Source organism: Tursiops truncatus, chromosome 13, assembly GCF_011762595.2.
Source record: "Tursiops truncatus isolate mTurTru1 chromosome 13, mTurTru1.mat.Y, whole genome shotgun sequence".
NCBI classification, from domain to species: Eukaryota; Metazoa; Chordata; class Mammalia; order Artiodactyla; family Delphinidae; genus Tursiops; species Tursiops truncatus.
Window position 1 is genome coordinate 50,295,886 of NC_047046.1, and position 23,231 is coordinate 50,319,116.

A 23,231-nucleotide genomic window follows, 5' to 3' on the forward strand; every position below is an offset into this window, starting at 1 on the left:
TTAATGAAAAGAGACAAAAGTTTTTTAGGTAGGTAAAATTTAACTTCTTAATTTTGTGGCCAAAAGCAGGACTATTTATTTAATAGTGACAGTTTTGGGGAGGTTTAAAGCAGTTTTTGTTGAACTCCCAAGTCAATACAGGCAATGCTTCTGAATTTTAAATATCTCCTAAACTTCTGCTGTCGTCTTGATGAAAGACACGACTGTTTGACAAATGGAATATAAAGGAGCAGTTGGGTGGCTGACTTCAAACTTCTGTTTAAAAATCTAACTTGGGGGAGTTCCTGGTGGCCTAGTGGTTGGGATTCCAGGCTTTCACTGCTGTGGCCTGGGTTCAATCCCTGGTCAGGGAACTGGGATCCTGCAAACCGTACAGTGTGGCCAAAAAATAAAAATAAAAATCTAACTTGACTTTTGGGTTTTGGGGAGAGCACACTCCACCGCTAAGATTCCAATCAGTGCTGTGTTGCTCCCTCACATCAGTTCAGTAAGAATTTCACTATTCCCCTGAGCTTCAAGTATCTCTCTCTAAGGTACAGCATCTTGTCTAGGATAAAAGTGCTCAGAGAGAATGGTCTACCTAAACTATTTCTGGCATACCAATTCTATTCTAAAGAATTTACAAACTTTCTTACCACAGTCTTATATACACACATCAAATATGATAATACTCTCTCTAGGCATTTCCTTGAAAACTATAGTACCTAAATTCTGACAAGAGAAAAACACTTACTTACTCAGATCAGTAAGCCTAATGAAACCTGAGGCTATGAAACCTGGGGGAGTTTCATAACCTCAATTAAATATGTAAGCCTTTAGGCTCATGCAGGGGAATTATTAATTCAATAAAAGCAGGAAAATATAGCAGATTCCAACAAATCAGTCCTTAGATTAATCGGTGAACAGAACCCTCACTTGAGTCTTGAACTTAAAGGTCCAGGTCTGAGCGACACAGCCAAAGCTGGGTGAGGGATGCTCCTCCAAGGAGAATTCAAATATTTTACCTCAGCCAGTACGTAGTCCTGGCTGTTGCCTCAGATCCTTTACACAGTCAGAAACGGCATTCCTCAAATTATGTGGTTAAACAAATGAGCTGCTGCATTTACCCAAGAGTAAATCTAGCTAGTTAGCAGCAAGAACAAGTGGCATGCTCCTTGGTCTACAGTTCAGACAGATAGCTGCAATCTGTTCCACTCTCCCTGTCAGATAGTCAATCCCAGTCATGACAATATAGTGAAAGAAATCAGACTGCACATCATGTTTCATTTCTATATGCTAGAGTATTTATTTTACTGGCCTATACTTTAACAATTTTTGCAATACAGTTCAGACACAGAGTTGGGTTTTATGAAACTAAACATCATGTTCTATCTATCACAGAATTTCCAACAACATGAATAGAATAAAAAAACTGCATCACCTTTTTAGCCACAGAGAAATGTGTGTGTGTATATATACATACACACATACGTGTACTTACACATATAGCTGTGGCTTGGGGTAGGGGCTGGGGGGGCAAGGAACAATCCTGAAGACAGCTTCTGTCGTTTGGCCCATGCAGCACATGGTTGAAATCAGGTAACTACGTTCTTCCTTAAAATCTTACCCTTCTTTCCAGTAGACTTATCCTAAACCTAGCCATGTTATTCAACATGAGTAAGATCTAATGCCTTCAGATTTCCACTGAGCAAAAGGTATGTTTATATATACTATTTCATTTAGCTTAATTTTCATTTAATTCATCAGTATTGTTGTGTTCAGGTACAGAACACATTTTAAAAAATCTTTTTCATTGCTTATTTGACCCGTGGTTAGTTAACAGAGATGAATTCAAATGTCCTTCATCTTTTCTATAAAGCTCTAGGCAGCGGTTCCCCATAGACATCAACCATTCTTTTCTCAGTGTTCCACATTTTTCATACCACTTGTGTAGAACTTAAGACATTATAATATAGTCAGTATCTGTTTCCCACATTAGATTCTGAGCTCTGTAAGGGCAGAGCTGCATCTTACTCATGTTTGAATTCTCTCAGCTTCTGGTATGGTAACTTCCATATATTAAAGGCTCAACACATTCATTCAAAAACCATAGAAACTACATTTGCTGTATTAAATGGAAAGGAGGGATTTATTTAGACACTATACATCCCTACTAATTGGGCTTCTGACAACTTAGGTCAATGAAATCTTGAAAAGCTGGACTGGGAATTTTGGACTGGGAAACTACAGTTTTCTTGGGAATCTACAAACTCTGAGACCACCTTCCTCTTACTAGTCACTACAGTTTAGTTGGCGCCATTTTTGAAACTGTAAAGAACTCATTAAACTTCTTCCTAGACAGCAAAGAAATGTATTTCAATTGCTGTTCCAACTCCAGCTGAATTTTGTTGGCTCTTGATAGTATGTCTTTTGAAATAGAAGACTGCTTAATTTTTTTAATCTGAAGACCTCTGCAAACAATTATTGACAGTTTTCATCCTTTAGAAAAGTACACTGTGCATTCTTAGAGGACATAAAATACAAATCACAATTTCACTAAGTGGCATACAATGAAACAAGTCTATATATCCTTAATACTATACTTTAACAACAAATGAGATTTCTACTACAGTACCAAGAAATTATAAAGTGCCTACAGAATGCTATCATATCCATGTAATACACTCAGTAATATAACAAAAATGGAAACCAAATCAATGTTCAAAAACAAATATGAAATAGAGGAATATTTTAACCAAATGATGCTTAACACTGCCTCTAACTTTTTATGATGAAAGTAACTGTTTAGAATTTCTAAAATGACAGCAAACAAGCACTTGGGAAATCTCTTCATTATATCTAACCTCATCAAAGTATTCAAAGGTAATTATTAAGCTGCAAAATATATATCTAGTAAAGATTAAATTTCATATATGACTATGATTAAGTAACAGCTAAAAATAAAATTGCATACCTATTGCCCTGGGTTATTTGAATTACCAATTATTACATTGTATAACTACAAGGATTTTAAAACTAATTTAAATAATATGGAGCTTTTTAAAAACGCCCTAGGGGCTTCTCTGGTGGCGCAGTGGTTGAGAGTCCGCCTGCCGATGCAGGGGACACGGGTTCGTGCCCCGGTCCCGGAAGATCCCACATGCCGCGGAGCGGCTGGACCCGTGAGCCATGGCCGCTGAGTCTGCGTGTCTGGAGCCTGTGCTCCGCAATGGGAGAGGCCACAACAGTGAGAGGCCCATGTACCGCAAACAAAACAAAACAAAACAAAACGCCCTTAAAAACACTTCCACTATATTAAAATAATTAGGTTTTCTGTTTACATATTATTTCTAAAACACTTCCACTATATTAAAATAATTAGGTTTTCTGTTTAAATATTATTTCTAAGTCATACATTTTGAAAAACATACTAGCCTTAAAAAAAAGCTCTAAGCCATGTTGCAAAACCTGCTGGTTAAGGAAAAATTATATTTTAACCAATCAATAAGCTCCATCATTAGTAGTTTGCTTTTTATTGGTTCCTGGTGGGAAAATTACACCCAACTAGTAAAAGAGCTTTATTCTGTTGATGTAAAACTTTACCACAATTGTAATTGCTCTGTCCATCAATGGACATAAAAGCAAGGAAGAAAAGACAAAGGAAATAGAAAGAAGTTAGTCTTTCTTCCTCATGCTAGCCAAGGTAGGGAGGGACTAGCAACTCTAACAGGGAGAATGCTAAGCACTAATGACTAGGATAGGGTATCAAGAACTATCAATTAGATAAAGGCACAAGGAACTGGACATGGACATGAAGTGTGCCCGAGGTCCTGCAGAGCTCAAATACCAGCTCAAAAAGAAGAATGAAAACTGAATTTCCCTCTGTTAAGCAGTCTAACAGTTCAAATCACAAAACTACAACCAAAACCACAAGCACCTTATGGCAGTTATCACTAAATTATGCAAAGACCCTTAAGAATCAAATAGCATTGTGAGCTCTCTGCTAGTAACTCAATCCCATAAGAGTATTACAAGATTTTATAACATAAATATCAAGAGCTGGAAAAAGGAGACACTAAATACTAATGTAATAATGTATTAATATATGATTTAAACCTCAGAATTTCTTGTTTAACTTGTATTTCCATAAATAAACACGTTTTATTTTTTAAAAATATTTCTTTGTATATTTGAAATATGACTTTAAGACAATAAACCAAACTAAACAATACCGATACAACTGATTTTTTCTAGATACATCTGAATCAGCTAATGGCTCTGCATAACAATTTCACTTAAATTAATTCAAAATTTCGATTTTTTACCTTTTCCATGATGCATAGAATTCAAATGTGAAATGTGTAATTCTAAAATTCACTTCAGTCATTCCATTTTAGTCAGTGATTCATTTACAAAAAGGGCAGTAAAATACAGTTTTCATTTTTGATGGCATCCAACAAGTTGGAAATAAAATCACAGGGACTTCAGCAATTAAAATGGCTAAACCTGTGGTGGTGTAATTATACCAAGGGCTAATCAGTCTTTTAGATAAGGCAGATAATGGTCAGAGCCCAGACTGCATTACTGTTTCTCCTTCACTCTACCCGCCTCAGAAGAATGACAAGAGATGCACTAGACAGAGAAATGAAATAAGAAAATATGGAGAAATTTGCCAGGGCAGACAGAGTGGGGTTCCTAAGAGTAGAAATAGGCAGATAAAGAAATAGGCAGATAAAAAGGCAGATAAAAAGCATTCCTTGGCTTGTCAGGAAAAGCACACTTTTTTACAATTGCTTTTGTTGGACCAAGTCCTTTTATTCCCTCTAAAGTTTTCCCATACTTGAGAATGAAGTGTTGAGGTAAGGTGTTGGATGCCTAGAACAGTGGTACACAAAACAAACCTGGAACTTGAGTGTGCATTAGAATTACCTAGAGGGCTTGTTTAAAAGATACATTGCTGGTCCCCAGCCTTAGATTTTCTAATTCAGTAGGTCTGGAGCCTGAGACTTCAGCCCTTCAAAGAAGTTCCCAGCTGAGGCTAATGCTGGCCTATGGAACCACTGGCTTGGAAAAAATATGCTAGTTTAAAAATAAAAGCAAGCTTTGGTCAATTCTAAAAATTGTTATTGTATCCATTCCCACTAGATTGTAAGTTTTTTGAGAGCAGCCATGCAGTTGAATAATCTCTGTATATCTCACAAGATTTAACACCATGCCTTAAACATAGGTATTCATTAAAATGTTGTCTAGACTATCCCTATCAATAGTTCATTCTAACTCTACTTCATTGATACTAATATAAATAATTGCTTTGAAAAAACCAATTGGAAATCAAAGCAGGGACTTGCACAGGTACTTGTACACCCATGTTTATAGTCGTATTATTCACAATAGTCAAAAGGTGGAAGCAATCCAGGGTCCATCAACAGACGAATGGATAAACAAAATGTGGATAAACAAAATATCCATTGGATAAACAAAATATTCCATTCTATATCTATACAATGGAATACTACTGAGCCTTAAAAAGGGAAATTCAAGGGCTTCCTTGGTGGCGCAGTGGTTAAGAATCCGCCTGCCAATGCAGGGGACACGGGTTCAAGCCCTGGTCTGGGAAGATCCCACATGCCGCGGAGCAACTAAGCCCGTGAGTCACAACTACTGAGTCTGCGCTCTAGAGCCCACGTGCCACAACTACTGAGCCCGTGTGTCTCAACTACTGAAGCCCGTGCACCTAGAGCCCGTGCTCCGCAACAAGAGAAGCCACCTCAATGAGAGGCCCGCGCACTGCCACGAAGAGTAGCCCCGCTCGATGCAGCTAAAGAAAGCCCGAACAGCAACAAAGACCCAACGCAGCCAAAAATAAATAAATTAATTTTAAAAGAATGTCTGTGGTGAGAAACTTTATAAAAAAAAAAAAAAAGGAAATCCTGGGCTTCCCTGGTGGCGCAGTGGTTGAGAGTCCGCCTGCCGATGCAGGGGACACGAGTTCGTGCCCCGGTCCGGGAAGATCCCACATATCGCGGAGCGGCTGAGCCCGTGAGCCATGGCCGCTGAGCCTGCGCGTCTGGAGCCTGTGCTCCGCAACCGGGGAGGCCACAACAGTGAGGCCCGCGTACCCCAAAAAAAAAAAAAAAAAAAAAAAAAAGGAAATCCTGACACATGATACAACATGAACGAACCTAGAGGAGATTATGCTAAGTTTAATAAGCCAAGCACAAAAGAACAAATATTTTATAATTCCACTTATATGAGGTACCTGGAGAAGTCAAATTCATAGAGACAGAAAGTAAAATGGTTGCAAGGGGCTGGAGAGATAGGGCGTTATAGTTTAATGGGCAGAGTTTTAAATGGGGAAGGTGAAAATGTTCTAAAGATGAATGGTGGTGATGGTTGCACAACAGTGTTAATCATCAATGTATTGAATGCCAGAGTACACTTTAAAATGGTGAATTTTATGTTACATACATTTTACCTCAATAAAAACAACACACAAGACAACTGCATATAATATCTTTTCAAAACCCCCCTCCTTCACCACACTTCTAGCTAAGATGTTACTTTTTAATTTGAATATTTGCATGTTATAATTTCACTATAACTTCAGGTTATGCAAAATGTGGATATGGTGATGATGGAGCTGCTACACAACATATCAGTATAACAGGCAGCACTATGTAGTAGTTCAGAAGCACAGGCTCAGAGTCAGACTTGGAGCTGGGTCTGAATCCCAGCTTCACCATCTGACTTGCTCAAGGTCACACAGAATTTACACTGTGTCTTAGCTTCCCCATATGTAAAACTAGAATAATCAGAGCATCTATCGCAAAGGATATGTGAAGTGCTTAGAGCAGCCCTGGTGTACAGGAAGTACCATAAATGCGTGACCTACCATCATTGTATGTTATAGACCATAATTTGCTTTGCAGGGCATTGTTTCTCAAAGTACAGTCAAGAATTACCTGCATCAGAATCATCTTGGCAGCTTGTTTAAAATGCAGATTTCCAAATCTATCCCAAATCTTCAGAAACAGAATCTCTGGATGCAGGTCCCACTGTATAAAACCTACTGCTGCAAGGGGGGAAGATTGGAATGGGAATGGGAATGGGAAGCACCCGGATACAGATAAAGTGACCAGAGGCCATCCAGAATGGAAAACCAGGGGCACTAGCCTAAGGACTAGACCTCCCAGACTTTCTAGATAAGAATCACAGAGAATTCTGATTCAGGAGGTATGTGCCCTTTTTGCAAACGTCCCAAGTGAGTCTTATAAAAGGAGTTTGGCAAACACTGCCCTAGAGATTCCCTCAGATTTCTAGTATTTTCCAATTCTGCTTTAAATTCAAGATGTGGTGAGAGGACCTGTACTCCAGGGATTTCAAGGTACCAAGTGAATCTGTTCACTCAAAAGCACTACTGGGCTTCCCTGGTGGCGCAGTGGTTGAGAGTCCGCCTGCCGATGCAGAGGACACGGGTTCGTGCCCCGGTCCAGGAAGATCCCACATGACGCGGAGCAGCTGGGCCCGTGAGCCATGGCTGCTGAGCCTGTGCGTCCGGAGCCTGTGCTCTGCAACGGGAGAGGCCCCAACAGTGAGAGGCCCGCGTACCGCAAAAAAAAAAAAAAAAAAAAGAAAGAAAGAAAAAAAGCACTATTTATTTCTGTGCAGTAGGTCACAAAACAAGATATGGTCTCGTTCTCTGCCCAAAGGAACCTGCTATATACGGAACTGTAAAACCCATACTTTATTATCTTATTACTTGGAATTGCCTGAAATTACCTGGAATTTTAAATCATGAAGCAAGTCACGGACTTGAAAGTTACTCTAGAGCAGCGGTTGTCAAAATGTGGTCCCTAAACTCAGTGGCATTAGCATCAAATTGTTAGAAATGTAAACTATCAGGCCTTATCCCAGAACCTCTGGGGGTGGGGCCCAGCAACCTATAGTTTAATAAGCCCTCCAGGTGATTCGGATGTTCGCTCAAGTTTGGTTCCCATTGACCATGTAAATAGAATCTCCTTTGACAGTTTCTCCACGGTAATATTGCTGGACACTTCCAGTACTTTGTTCCCCTCCCAGTCCATCAATGTCTCCCTCCCCACCCCATATCCAATTAAACAAATTCACAAAAATAATCTACACATCTCAAAAGGAACGTAAAACTTTATTAAGAACATCTTATATTTTCATCAGATACCACCAAAGAAAAAGGGGTAAAGAAATAGGGAAACTTCATCTTCCCGTGTGCTACTGCCACCTCAGAACAGACTCATGTGTGGATGGCTGGAATTGCAGATGGCAACAAATGCTCTGTATAAATAAATTCAGTAAGTAACACAATGCTCCCTTTCTATACAGAGAAGAATTGGATTTACACTTTAAAAAGCTTTGATACAGTGCAACAACTATTAAACAAGACTACATCTTAGGAGCTACTTCTTAATAGAAATCAAAGCAGTATAGAGCTTTATGTTATTTCATATAATATAAATTTTTTGAATGGAAAATTCAGAAAGGACATTCTAACTTTCCTTATTAATTTGTACTTTTGAGTGTTTTCTTTCTAAAGATTTCTCAGAACCTGTTCAATAATGATAATAGATGAGTTGCTCATCTACAGTGACAATTGACAACCTAGGTTTGTTATTTTAATTTTGCAAGTCAAGATGACAAGGTCATCCCGGCTGTTGCTGACCCTGAAGGAGTTCTTACAGAAAAACCCTGACGCAGAGTGCATGTGAGAAGAGGTACCAAAATAGCTGCACCTGGACTGGTTTTCATAGAAAGGGAGGTTGGCTATTAAGCACAGCTCTTTTTCTCAGACTCCCAGGTTCCCCCATGTGGTTCTTTTACTTACTGTAATGATGGAAGGAGCAGAGGGAACGCCAGGGAATCTGTTCAAACTGCCACTCCAGACAGCTCTCTGCACTGTTTGTGGAGAAAAGAGTGATGGTATCCATTCAAACCAAAATACCCCTACTGCAGGTGTGGTGACATGCTTTTCTCCTGAGGGGCCAGGCCAAGCTGCACTCAAAAATGCATGATTTGCCTCACGTACACAGTGAAGAAAATGCTCATGATTCAGAATCTGGTATTATAGTACCCCCAGCTAGCCCCATTTCTTGAGAAAATGTAGTCTCCCTTTTAGAAAGGAAAGTTATTTACCGCTAAGGCTTACCATGTTAATTATCATAAGGCTGAAAACATAACTTCTAAACCAGACCATATCATTTGTGTTTACAGTCAGTAAATCAACCAACAACTGAAGGTTTGTGGAGGATTGGTCAAAGGGTGAAATTGGGAGTAGGATTCAGGTTGAGTACTATCACTTATCACAAATCGCATCAAGCTCGTTAAAAAATAATGCATTTTTATCATAAATATTTAGAGCAGATACTGGCATTAAAATCAGTATCTATGTCAGAAGTCTGTCTTAAATGGTGAAAATATTTCAACAAACTTCTAATAGGTTTCAAATCTTCCCAGGAGTACATAGTTTATAAATTAGTTTTAAATGGAAAAAATGCATTTTGAATAGATAAATCAACACTTCAGCAGATCATAAATAAGGTCAAGATGCTGAAAATAAATTAATACACAAGCTTTTGCTTTCACTTTAACAAAAATTAACTTATGTGGCATACTTTTACAACAGGTATAACCAGGTTTTAATAATTGTGCATTGGTTACACCCTCCACCACCATGCTGAATCTTTTTCTTACATATCCTACACCTAGGGACAGAAGTACACAAGACAGACATACACCCCAATGTGTAAGTCTGGCTGCTACACACCATTTTCTTAGTGACGTTACAAATGTTGGTCAGGATCTACTACCAGTAATTTGTCAACCACATTACAAGTTAAGTACATTCATGGTTAAGTGGATTAGATTCCTGGGTGAGCTTTCTGTGGTAGTGTTCACAGGGAATCTAATTACTACCGTTCCTGTGAAAAAATGTGCCCCGAGTCCCAAAAGTTGACTAAAAAACTTTGGAATATAAGCCATATGTGGGAACTACTTCTCTGTGTGTCTGTTTCTGAGAGGTCAAACTGTTAAAAGCACTGTTCCCAAAACTACTGGCTACTAAAAATAAATATTTGTCTTCTCCTTCACATAGAAATTCATTTTAGCTATAATCTCTAATACTGAGAAAGAGTGAAGCCATTCAGACTAGTGAGACATAACTGGCTTGTGGGATCTAAAAGATGTTTTATTGACTATCTCAATTGAATCTTCTTACAACGAAAAGAAAAATTTCTAATATGTAAAGTAATGAATGAAAAAAAGTTCATCCTAAGTCATCACTGAGTACAAAATCCAGAGCTTAACAATGTGATTTAAAGAGAAAGCAGGAGAGCATGCAACTGCTCTAACACACAGGGTTAGAAATAAAAGATAAAAAAAAAGTACATTTGTTTTGGTAATTCTAAATATACAAATATAATATTTACCAGATCTACCCTGTAGTGTAGCACTGCTTAATTTCCAAATATACAGTCATTCAAAAACCTTAAGGAAACATTAATAATGTTCCAGGCTACTTTACTGAACATTAATGAATATTGTGTTCTTGAGATATTAAAGCTAAAAATACTATTGTTTTTAAAGTTAAATGGCTAAGAGAATAATAAAGTATCATTATTTTACACTTCTTTTAATCCCACAGATGGCTTTGTGTTAAAGGGATCAATTATGTTAAAAGGAGCCTGATTTGACAACTAGAAATCAGTTCTAGAATCAGAGTTGTTCTCTTGGTACAATGTCAAAATTCATAACATTTCCAAAGCATTTTCATATTAATCTATCCAAATAATAATAAACAGTTTATTCAAGGGGGTCCCTGTTTAACACTCCTTTTATTCTACACTGTGGCAGTTGGAATGGAACCCCTATAGTACTATAGTGGAAAAGTTCTCTAGGTTCTGATCTGACTCTCAAAATGACATCCATATTTACTGTTAAATTACTGACCTCTAGGAAATAGGAATCAAAGGCATTGAGAGGCACAGAACTGATATTTTGGTTGGGGAGAAGGGTGAAAATTAAGTTGGAACACTTAGTCCCTTCTACAATCAAGTCCTAACTATACCATAATAAATTCTCAACAAACTCCTCATTAGTTCTTACTCTTTAGGAATTACATACTATACAGTGATTAGATACTGAAGAAAATAAAGAAAATCATTTGAAAATACATGAAGAAATAGAAACATGGAATTTCTCACAAGGCCCTGAATCAAAAAAATTTACAAAAAGATCTTTTGAAAATAATCACTATTTGTGAGCTTATTAATACACAGAGATTCACGTTGTTTAAACTAAGTCATGTTAACTTACCAATAAAATAGTAAACAAACCAACATTTTAAACAATTTTATAAATTACTTATTTCTTTTTGTTAATGTCACTCTCTCAACAATATACAAAAATAACACTACAGGACTATCCACCTAACCTGTCTCCATCTCTTGCAAAGTCCTGGGCCCTGGAAAGAGACTGGTCATCAATCTTCACTGTAGATGTCCCCCGCAAAGGGCAGGTGCATGTGGCTGCCAGTAACATTGGGCAATCGAGATAAGTCCGGCAGGCTCTGGATCCGGGACCTGAGTTCTTTTCGCACCAGGGAAACTCTGGCTAACTTGCGCTTGTATTCCTGTAACATCAAACCACTCTCATTAGCACTTCTGGGAGTTCAGAGAAGGGCTATCTAGCTTATCTAGCTAATGCTCTACATTAAATCTGGTAAAACATTCAGTTTATGCTGAATAACGAGATTATAATGTGAGCTTTAGGATTAAAAGAGGGACTTCAGAAATAAGTAGGTAAACTCATTATTATGAAAAATCACAATCGTAAGCTCTTGTTTCACACTTGTAAAGAGAAGACTAAAATATTAATATACTTAACCACAGCATATAAGATTTTCAGGTATACAGGAGCTTGGATAAGAAAAAGTATATATTTATTTTCACAAACTTAAACTGAAATTTAGCACTGTTTTCAATTCTGAATGTTGGCAGCAGACCACAGGAGCATTATCAGTATCTGTGAGTTTAACAGAAACCAGTTGCTTCAATATTACTTTACAGTTTTTCACATCTATCTTAAAATATTGTTTACATTTATGACTACTTTGAAATTATTAGACCAACTGCTACATGTAATTTAATGTATCAGTAAAGAAGCATATATTATTGTACTTTTATTATTTCAATAAGCTCTACTTCAATATAACTTGCTTCCATTGTAATGCTATGCATTTTATTTTCTATATTTAAAATATTTAACTTGAGAAGGGGTCCAAGGCTTTGCCAGCTCACCAAAGGATTACAATGCCACAAAAAGAAGGTTAGGCAACCCTGCAAACAGCAGCCTAAGGAGTCAGAGACTGGAAACTAATTAAGATCATGTTTGGCTTAGGGGGAAACAGCCCATTCTCTATAGTGGAAATATCTTTTAACTGAAGTTTCCAGACTTCAACAAGGAGAGAGGACCCTTCTTTACTCCATCACCTAGCAGAGGTGGGATGTGAAGAGGGGAACCTAGAAAGTGGGTATTATTCCCTCTATAAAGCCTACAGCCCTCTCCTTCCCTCTGACCGAGGGTGATCTCAAGACAGACCAGGTGAGTGATAAGCTTTCATCTGGGGTCGAGGGTCTCTCCACCAAGAGCCCTTCTTCTTTAGCTGTTTCTCAACTCTGACTGAATCACCTAGGAAATTTTTGAAGAAACTCAGAATTTTCAAGAGAACTCCAGCCTCACTATCTATCAATTAAATGAGAATCTCTGGCAGTGGATCCAGAGCTCTCAAATTTTGTAAAAGCTCCCCCAAAGGATGCTAATACACAGCCAACTTGTGAGCTACTTCTCCACGGTTTTTCTGTCTAAAATGAAATCAGTTAGCAAACTTTGTGTTACTGAGCCTCCTCTTTTAAAGAGTAACTACACCTGGGGAAAGGAGTTTGTCAGAATTACTATATCGCAACTGCTCTAAGGGAAAGGAGAAGATTTCTGAAGCATGGGGAACTGGGCACAATGGCAGACAAAGCAGACAAGGTTGAAAGCTGGACATGTTCTAGGAGAGCTTTGGGCACACAACAGAGGGGTCAATCTTTGCCATGTCTACCTGTTCCTGAATTTCTAATCCATCATGAAGATCAAGGTTGAGTAAAAGAGAGTTTAATTGGGATCTATAACCTCAAGGTAAGATTTTCCTGTTCCCTTTTCCCCTTTGCCAGTGACACACTGGAACATCAGGTAGGTTTCAGCATAACAGCTCGGAGTGGCAAACAAAAGAGAAGCACCAGAGTATTTCATTCTAGATGCATACTCTTCAGTCGGATCTCCACACACATCTCATTTAGCATACGTGTCTTCCTCAGCACATGCTGATAGGGGGGCAAACACACATCTCCATCTGTCCCTCTGTTCTTACTAAATCATTCTCTAATAAGTAACACCTAAAGTACTCTGGGGTCAGCATGACATAGCCAGATGCTGTTCAAACATGCTCAGAAGTAATTACTCTCTGCTCCTCTCGAGGCTAGATGTTTTGAGAAATGTCTTATGTGCCTTGAGTGGTCATTACTGCTCACCCTAATTTCTAGTTTCTAGCATCCAGATAGGCTGTACTTCAATTATTAAGGTTTATATTAATCCTTTGATTCAAAGGATCTGTGGCAATTATTGATAAAAGCCTTCTACCAATTGGCAACACTGCATACAAGAAATTTGGTAAACATAATCAAAAGCTGCCATTTATTGAATGCCCATAATATGCCACACATTAAAATACGAACTCATTTAATCCTTTCAATAATCCTGTGAGAAGAGTGATTATCCTTCATAAGCGAGTAAAATCGTGCTTTACTATATTAGGAACAAAAGTAGTAATCAAAAGCTTTCTGCTACTGTCACAGGCAGACTTTCATCTGAAAGACAAAAGATTTAAGTAGCCCTGGTTAACTATTTGATGTTAGCCTGAAGAAAAAACCAGATGAAACCTGACGAACTACCCAATTCTATGATCCAGGCCATAGTCCCAAAACTTTTCAATTGCCTCACTGGTGGTCTAGAAAGAGGCTCCAAGATTCCACAAGTTGGCTTCCTATGGCAACAATGCTTACAATAAGATATGTATATTGTTTTGATTCTGATGTACAATAATGATAGTAATTCTCTTAGGTCAGAATCATCACAGCACCATGAATGCACACCTTTAGAAAAATGTTGTTGACTGTCTATTTACAATCCTCCTCTCTGCCCTACAAGACTGGGAGTGTTGTGATGGCAGTCCCCAGCATATGGCTAGTATATATTTATTAAGCGCTGGAGATAACAGTGTTAAACAAAACAGATGAGGTCTCTTGCCTTTACAAAGCTAACATTTCAGGGGGAAGGAGGCATAAAAAAACATAAATATCAATATTATTTCAGGTATAAATGAAGAAAATAAAGTTGAGCAATAGGAGAATAAAATACAGCCATGTGGGGGGGGGGCGGGGAAGTCAAGGCTACTTTACAAGTAAACAAAAAAAAGAGAGGATTAAGGGTTCAAAAATTTTAAGTTTAAGAGCCTGAGGGCGCCCTTCTGCTCAGCCCCACTCCGTGAAACGCAGGCTCTACCTTAGATGCAGAAGCTGAGAATACTGGAGCACGGATAACCCTTGCCCCCAATTCAGGAGGTGGTGGTCTTCACGAGAAGAGGCAAGCCAAGAGGAACACAGGCTCCTGCAGCCCCTCCCTTCACCAACGGCTCAGCTCCTATAGCAGGGGCATCACTTAAAGAAAAGCTTGCCATTGTCCCACTCCTAGTTCCACAGACCTGACTCAAAGATTTTGCATGAGAAACATGTAATAAAACAGATAGCGCCCTCCTGGTGTCAGAACAAATATCTAACACTGACCTCAAAACAAAATCAGTGTCTGGAAGAGATACCTGCACTCCCATGTTCATCGCAGCATTATTCACAATAGCCAAGATATGGAAGAAACCCAACTCTTTGTCAACAGGTGAATGGATAAAGACATGGTACATATATACAATGGAACATTCAGCTATGAGAATGAGGAAATTCTGTCATTTGCAACAACCTGCACAAACCTATAAGACATTATGTTAACTGAAATTAGCCAGACAGAGAAAGACAAATACTATATAATCTCACTTATATGTGGACCCTTAAAAAAAAGATGAACTCACAGAAACAGAAAATGATGGTGACCAGGGACTGGGGTGGAGCGGGGGTGGGAGATGGGGAGATACTGGTCAAAAGGTACAAGCCTTCAGTTATAAAATGAATATGCTCTGGGGATCTAATGTACAGATGGTGATTATAGTTAATAATACTGTGTTGTACACTTGTACACTTGATACACTGCTAAGAGAGTAGACTTTGTGTTCTCATCACCAAAGTAGCCATGTGATGAATATATTAATTAACCTGGTTGTGGTAATCATTTCACAAATACATATGTTAAATCATCCCATCGTAGACTTTAAATATATACAATTTTATGTGCCAATTTTACTTCAATAAAGCTGGAGTGGGAGAAAAGAAATATCTCTTTTTATTCTCAGTAAACCAGAAAAATTACCCTAAGCATGAAAGAGAAAACACAAACGTGGACCCAGTGGCATGCATGTATCAGGGAAAGTCAAAGGTGTGATAGTCTAATCTGATAAACACATCAATAGGTAAGGCCACTACGTAAGTCTCTTTCAGTGTTCTCATTCTTTTCTAACTAAACCTGCATTTTGCAAAAACAGCTTTCAAAAGACTTATTTTGTGTTTTAACCTAAATAACCTTTTTTTTTTCCTAAAAGAATTTAGCTCTGTTCCAGTCCCAAAGAAGGGGAAGGACCTAATCTTAAGTTTTTAAAAAAAACTGCTGAAAAGCCAAAGCATTAAAAAATTAAGCCTCTTCCCTCAGCAATACTGAACTGCTTTTACTGCAAAGGTATCGTGCTCTAACTAGTCTGTGTATTTAAAAGTCTTTTTTTTAATTTTAATTTTTTAATTGAAGTATAGTTGATTTACAATGTTTCAGATGTACAGGAAAAGTGGTTCAGTTATATATAATATATATTTAAAGAATATATCTATATATATTCTTTTAGATTCTTTTCCATTATAGGTTATTACAAGATATTGAATATAGTTCCCTGTGCCATAGAGTAGGTCCTTGTTATCTATTTTATATATAGTAGTCTGTATCTGTTAATCTCGAATTCCAAATTTATCCCTCCCGCCCTGTCCCCTTTGGTCTCTTTCTTCTTTTGTTCTCTTCTCCTGTGATCTGATGACTATTTTTAGTGTTGTTTGGATCCCTTCTTTTTCGTGTTTATATGTATTATAGATTTTCTGGTTTGTGGTTACCTTGAGGTTTTGTAATAGAAGTCTATATATATACGTGATTGCTCTAAGTTGCTGATCTTTTAATTTCAAATGCATTTAAAAATACCCTGCATTTGTACTCTCCTCCCCTCACAATTACTGTTTTTGATATATTTTACATCTTGTTTTGTGCATCCCTTACCTCCTTATTGTGGACGGATAATTTTACTACTTTTGTCTAACTTCCCTACTAGCTTTGTGTATGGATGATTTCCTACCTTTACTGTATGTTCGCCTTTATCTGTGAGCTTTTTCATTCTGTAATTTTGTTTCTAGTTGTGGCCTTTTCTTTTTTACCCAGAGAGTTCCATTAACAGCCGTAAAGCTGGTGCTGAAATCTTTTACCTGTTACTTGTCTGTAAAGCTTTCGATTTCTCCATCAAATCTGAATGAGAGTCTTGCTGGGTAGAGTATTCTTGGTTGTAGGTTCTTCCCTTTTGTCACTTTAAATGCATCATGCCACTCCTTTCTGGCCTGCGGAATTTCTGCTGAAAGATCAGCTGCCACTTTGGGAACCAATGCTTCACCTCATTTCCTGTTGACTGTTTACATGAGTCATTTTACTTCTCCCTCACTATTCTCCCCTCATTCAACAAGGTCTGTATTTTTGTTCTTAATTTACTTGCCAGTATCACCACCACCACCACCCTAAAACTGCAAATCCTCGTCTGACTATATTTCAACATTAATGAATCAGGAGGTGTTATCTATCTTGTGTGCAGTTAGAGTGGGTTAGAGCTAGGTTGAAATCTGAACCACCACTAGAAATGCTTTTCTTTACAGCTAATGTTGAGTATACATTGTGTCCAAATCTCCATTTTACAAGACCTATTTTAAGACCAAACTTTGCCACAGAAACTTTTCCTACTTTAGTTTCACACTAACTTCCTATGATCTGCTACTATTCAAGTTATTTCTGAACTTAAATACTACTATACTGTTTTCTAGTTTTCATAATTAGGGGGAAACACACTTTGTGTGTATCTATATTCCTTACAGTGTTCAGCAGAACACTGGGTGTGAAGAGGTCCCCAGTCGATTCTCCTGGGCATTAGGTCAAAAGATCTGGATACAAGTACCACCTCCTCAATTTACTACCTGTAATCTTAGGCAAGGGCACCCTAAGATTATCTAAGCCTCAGCTGCTTCCTTTGTAAAATATGGGTATCTATTTTATTGGGCTGTGAGGCTTAAATAAGTTAATGTGGAAGTTTTCAAATTATGAAGTGCCACAGAACTGCAGTTATCATTCGGGGATGGTATCAGAACCATCTTGCACCAAAAACAGCTAAGAGGATAAATTTCCTAAAATTTGGAGTTCTTATTCATTTTAGGGCTGATCCAGATACAGTTGTTCTAATATTTCAGTTGCTTAAATACCTTAACTATTTCTGAATTTAAATAAATAAATAAATATATATATATATATATATATATATATATATATATATATATATATATAGGGGCTGCCATTACCTAGCACATGCTACTAATAATTCTGCTCTCTTCTCTCATACATGACTCTGAATTAAAAAAAAAAAAACTGGGAGAAATTCAACTATACCCACATGTGCATCTTTAGTGGCCATTAAGGGCTATGGTCAACAATTTCAAGCATCATGCCTACCATATTACTGCCCCTTCCTTCCTACCCACTTCCTGAGAGACAGCTGCTGCAGCAGAAAGAGGAATATATCAAGTTAGGAAGCCCAATCCTGATTCCAGTGAGCAAGCTGTGTAGCTTTTGTAGGAATCAAGTTTGAGTGTAATCCAGATTCCGGAATGCTCTGAAAACAAGGCTTTGATAATGCATTCTCTCTCACTTTTCATTTGTGAAATCAATGTTTAGGGTGCCTTTCAAGTATAACAATATGGGCTGGACAACCCCCCGTTTTAAAAGACATATGAGGATATTTTTTTCAGCCAAAAAAACATGGACATCCTAGTATTAAAGACTTTCTCCGGGCTTCCCTGGTGGCGCAGTGGTTGATAGTCCGCCTGCCGATGCAGGATACACGGCTTTGTGCCCCGGTCCGGGAAGATCCCACATGCCGCGGGGCGGCTGGGCCCGTGAGTCATGGCCGCTGAACCTGCGCGTCTGGAGCCTGTGCTCCGCAAAGGGAGAGGCCACAACAGTGAGAGGCCCGCGTACCGCACAAAAAAAAATAAATAAAATAAAATAAAATAAAGACTTTCTCCACAATAGCATTTCTTAAAGATGGAGTGATGTAGTATTTCCATACGACATCTTATTTCCATAGTATTCCACAAGCTGTATCTATGCAAACACCTAAGCAATTTAATTTCTCCCTTTATATCTCACTATATGTATTCTTAGTCTGAAATCTGGTTGATTCAGTTTTGGCTACTTAAAATTTACCTGTTACATCATTTTTAATCAGTCGTCATAGTAACTACATGTTTGAGAATAAAATAAGTTGGTCCTTGGGTCACAAAAGCACAAATTAACGTTGAAGGTGGAGCTAGTTATCTTCATTCAAAATAGTTATCAAGACATAATCTTCAGAACATATTATAGAACCCCTTAGGTTGATGGTAATCTTCATAATCCTGGTTCATTTTATTTGTTCTTCTGCAGACCCCTAAATGGTTTTGTTCTTTGATATGTATTTCATTATGTCTTCTGCCTCTCTTTAAATGTTAACAAGTCTTCCTTAAGTGACTTTCTTCAATGTAACTATTTAGAAGCTCTGATTCTCATTTTTCAGGATCCACCATAATTTACTTCATTTTGCTTACCCTGGGGTTGGGGCTCTTTGCTAGATTAGACAGGAAAAGTTAATTGAAGTATCAATCAATATTTTAAAAATACCACTTATTTTCTTAAAGGCAGCCAAGAAATTCCATGATGTCAGGGAGATTAGTCAAGTCTGTTGCCATCTCCAGGTAACAGAGTGTAAAGCAGGTAAAGATCTCAGTGATTTGCCCTAACTTGTCTTCTAGAAAACAAATACCCAAACTTAGCTTGGGATCTAGTCCTGCAATTGTTAAAAACTATTGTATATATAATTAAAGTATTTTAAAAGTAAAATATCAAATCCTTTCTCATTTCTTTTCACATTATCCCACACATCTCTGATGGAACCATTTTTCCTCGACCAACTGCAGAAAAGTTACCTTTTAGTGGGAAATACTTTAGTGTAAATGAATGTCATCTAACAGACTGTCTTATATCTTGCAGTTCCTTTGAGGGCTTACTATCATTCTTAAATAAGTATTCTACAATAAAAGCAGATTTTACTTCTAAAATATTCTTGGAATAGGTAATTCCCACCTGTTAGTAAATTATAATTCTATTACCATGAAGGCTCATTAGCCTTCTGGATTAACAAGTAGAAAAAAGATTTAATATTTTCTCAGGGAATTAGTTTTCTGCAAGGAACCCAATGCCTACCTGGCTATTGACTGGGTTTTAAAAAATCAAAAATGCTAAATTGTAATGAGGGTAGATACTGTTATAAATAAGCTTTATAAATTTCTAGATTGAGTGTGACCCTAACCAAGATTTTGATGTGCTTACTAAATGCCAAATGCTGTTCTAAGTGGTCCATTTAATCTTCATAGGTAGAGACTCTTATTATCCATGCATTACAGATAATAAAATTAAAGCACAATTAACCACTAATTTAGAAACTTCCTCTTAAGTCAACAGACATGGTCAAAAAAGCTTGAAACCCCAGACAGTCTGGCTTCAGAGTCCTCATGCTTAACCATTATGCTATCCTGCCTCTCGTATCTTGGAATTGTTATTGGGATGGGTATTCTTTAGAAGTGTGTTATCCAACTGAAATCTACCTTACATGAAATATAGGATCACCACAGTCACAGGACTAACAGTTATGTCCCTAAAACTCAAAATCCAACATGTTTAGGAAACAAACTGTGACTTGTATTAGGTAGTCTAATTCTGCCATTAAAACATCTCTGGAATCCCCAGTAATGGAGAGGAGCTGTCATTTTCTCATGAATAACAGCATATGGGCCTAGAGACTTAAAAAAACAAAACAAAACAAAACAAAAGAAGGACTAATAATAATAGCAGCAACATACAGAAGACACAAGGGAAAAGAAACAAGAAAAGGCAAGGGGCTAGTCCAATCAGGAACGATGACCAATATTCCAGGAAAGTTGAACCTATCACTAATCATCAGTTTTGACCTTGGAGGGGGAGGGGGAGCCAGGAGCTGATAGGCAGCATATAACTGAGGTCATTTATTTGTAAGCAACTTCAAAATCAAGTGGGAAGAAGGAATTTAAGGAAGTGAGATATAACTAATTTTTCTACTTGTCTGATATTTAAGTTAGGAAGTAGACTTAATTATGCTTTCTATAAATTTTCATGTTGTGTGACCTTTTAGCCTAAATTATTTTCATTTTCTGTGTGACCTTCTGGTCTCACTCCCTTAGTATGTATTACCCAGTTTCTAAAGAATCACACTATTTCAGGGTCATGGAGGTCAGCCAATTTGATATTTCCCAAATTGGGCGTCCCATGGAACACTGTTACACAAGGCTTTAACAGGCAGGCCACAAATCAGAGGTTCTGGGCTGTTTGGGAGCACACATAGTTTCTCTGCTACATCCCTGCTCCAATCTCCAATATGCTCATGTCCAGAGTGAAGCTCCAAGAAGGGAATCTGGTTTGTAACATTCCTCAAAAACCTGAAATACATGTTTGCTGAATATATACTACCATCTCCCAGAGCCAGTTGTTTATATATAGAATACAGTGAGGCAAACATTAGACCCAACATTTCTCTTGTCCTTGTCATTCAACCTCTTCTTGACCACCTTCAGTAACAGCAAACAATACTTTATCCTTCACTTTTAAAGAACAGTTTCACTGGATATAGAATTTTAGGTTGTTTTTCCTTGAACAGTTTTCACCCCACTCCCTTCTTGCGTGATTCTACTGAGAAGTGCACTGTAATTCTTAGCCTACAAGTAAGATGTTTTTTCCCTCTGGCTTTTTTCAAGGTTTTCTCTTTGCCTTTCATTTTCTGCAGTTTGAATATGACACACCTAAGTGCAGACTAGATTTTCTGATATCCTGTCGGGTGTTTGTTCTGCGTTTCCTGGGTCAGTGGTTTGATGTCTGTCATTAACTCTGGAATTTCTTGGCCATTATTACTTCAAATATTTCTTCTGCTTCATTTGTTCTTCTGGTATTCCAAGCACATGTATGTTACACTTTTCCAAACTGTCCCACAATTCTTGAATGCTCTGTGTTTGGTTTTTGTTTTGTTTGGGAGGGGAGGTTGTTGCTTGTTCTATTTTCTTTTTGCATTTCAGTTTGGAAAGTTTCCACTATCAAGCTCACTGATTTTTTCCTCAGCAGTGTCCAGTCTACTGAGGTGATCATCAAAGGCACTTTTCATTTGTCAGTGTTTATTTCTAACATTTAAAATTTGCTTTTGATTCTTTCTTAAGCATGTTCACCTCTACTTAGATCTGTTCTTGAATGGTGTCTACTTTTCATTAGAGCTGTTAACATATTAATCAGCTATTTTAAATTCCTGAACCGGTGATTCCAGAATTTGTGTCATACAAGAATTTGTTGCTGATCCTTGTTTTGTCTCTTCAGGCTGTTTCTTGCCTTTTGGCATGCTTTGTAATTTTTTCAAAAGCTGAACGTGATTACCAGGCAATAAAAACTGAGGTAAATAAATCTTTATTGAGAGGTTTTACATTAATCTGGCCAGGATTGGTGCAGTATTTAAGGTTTGCTGTAGATGTAGATAGCTGAGGCTGAAACATTTATTAAGTAATCCTTTCACATTAGGACAGTTCTAATTGCCAGAATGGTCTTGCTTGTCACCTGGAACATATCCACTGGTCCTAGGTTCTGCCTTCTTATGTAAACCCAACTCTTCTCTTCTGATAGCTTTCAAAGCATCTGAAGACAGGTAGCACATAAATTATGCCTGTCCTCAAGTCTGATCTCTGATATCCCCATTTGTTCAACTGTTCTCCAATGTATTTTGTTTCCATTTCCTTTGCCATCCTGGCCTCTGCCTCTGAATAAACACTGTGCTAAGTTAATTCCCTTTGCTAACGCAGAATTCAGCCTGAGTTCAATACATAAATCCGGCTGTTGTTTAACCAGCATCCAATAAAACAGAACGTACTTTCCATATTCTGAACACTTAGTGTAGCTTAACACTGTTTATGTTACCATAGCTATATCACCATGCTGACTAACAGCTACATGACCGCTGCTTTCTTCCATGAAGTGATGCCAAGCCAGGTCCTGATCATGTTGATGCAGTTAGCTTAGAGGAATCTAAATGTAGGAACTGACAGTAGAAATTTTTAAGCAGCGAAAAGTGATAATGAAAGCAATGCAAGATTCACATTGATTCCCATTCAATTTGCACTAGTTATGGACCAATGGTTATTAAACTGTGAGCCAAAGATGCATATTAGGGGCAGCCCTAATTCAACTGAAGTTGTAAGCAAATTTGTGCGCGTGTTCATTTTTCAAACCTGTTGGCAACTCAAAAAAGGTTAAAAAGGGCCATGTTCTCATATTTCTGCAATCTTTCTGGTGTTTCATGAATACACCTTTTTAATCAAAGAAAACTGAACACATTTAGCTATGGTCCCGAAAGTCAAAAGGTAACTACAATCTCATTTGGAATTAGAATATAAAGCACATTACTGTAGCAAAATGTGTTTAGCATCTAAGTTATCAGAATTTATCAAATTTACTGATAATGACCTGCCTAGTTAATATATGTACATTTTCATTGTATGCAAATTACCTCACTTTTAAAATGTACTAAGTTTATTAATCCTAAAAAACACCCAAGACTATTACTTTATATT

General features: G+C 37.7%; 1 protein-coding gene across 5 annotated transcripts in view; it reads right to left on the reverse strand.

The window, feature by feature from the left end:
* Positions 1–8,124: 8,124 nt before the first annotated feature.
* RPRD1A (regulation of nuclear pre-mRNA domain containing 1A) overlaps positions 8,125–23,231 on the reverse strand; it is a 73,071-nt gene continuing 57,964 nt past the window's right edge. For 2 of the 5 annotated variants that reach the window (XM_004324271.4, XM_019930404.2), the window contains exon 7: positions 8,125–11,638. In XM_004324271.4, the coding sequence (XP_004324319.1) occupies positions 11,489–11,638 (150 nt within the window). In that variant the 3' untranslated portion in view covers positions 8,125–11,488. The remainder of the gene's footprint in view (positions 11,639–23,231) is intronic. The other 3 variants (XR_002175405.2, XR_012325379.1, XM_019930402.2) reach the window with 3 other exon arrangements.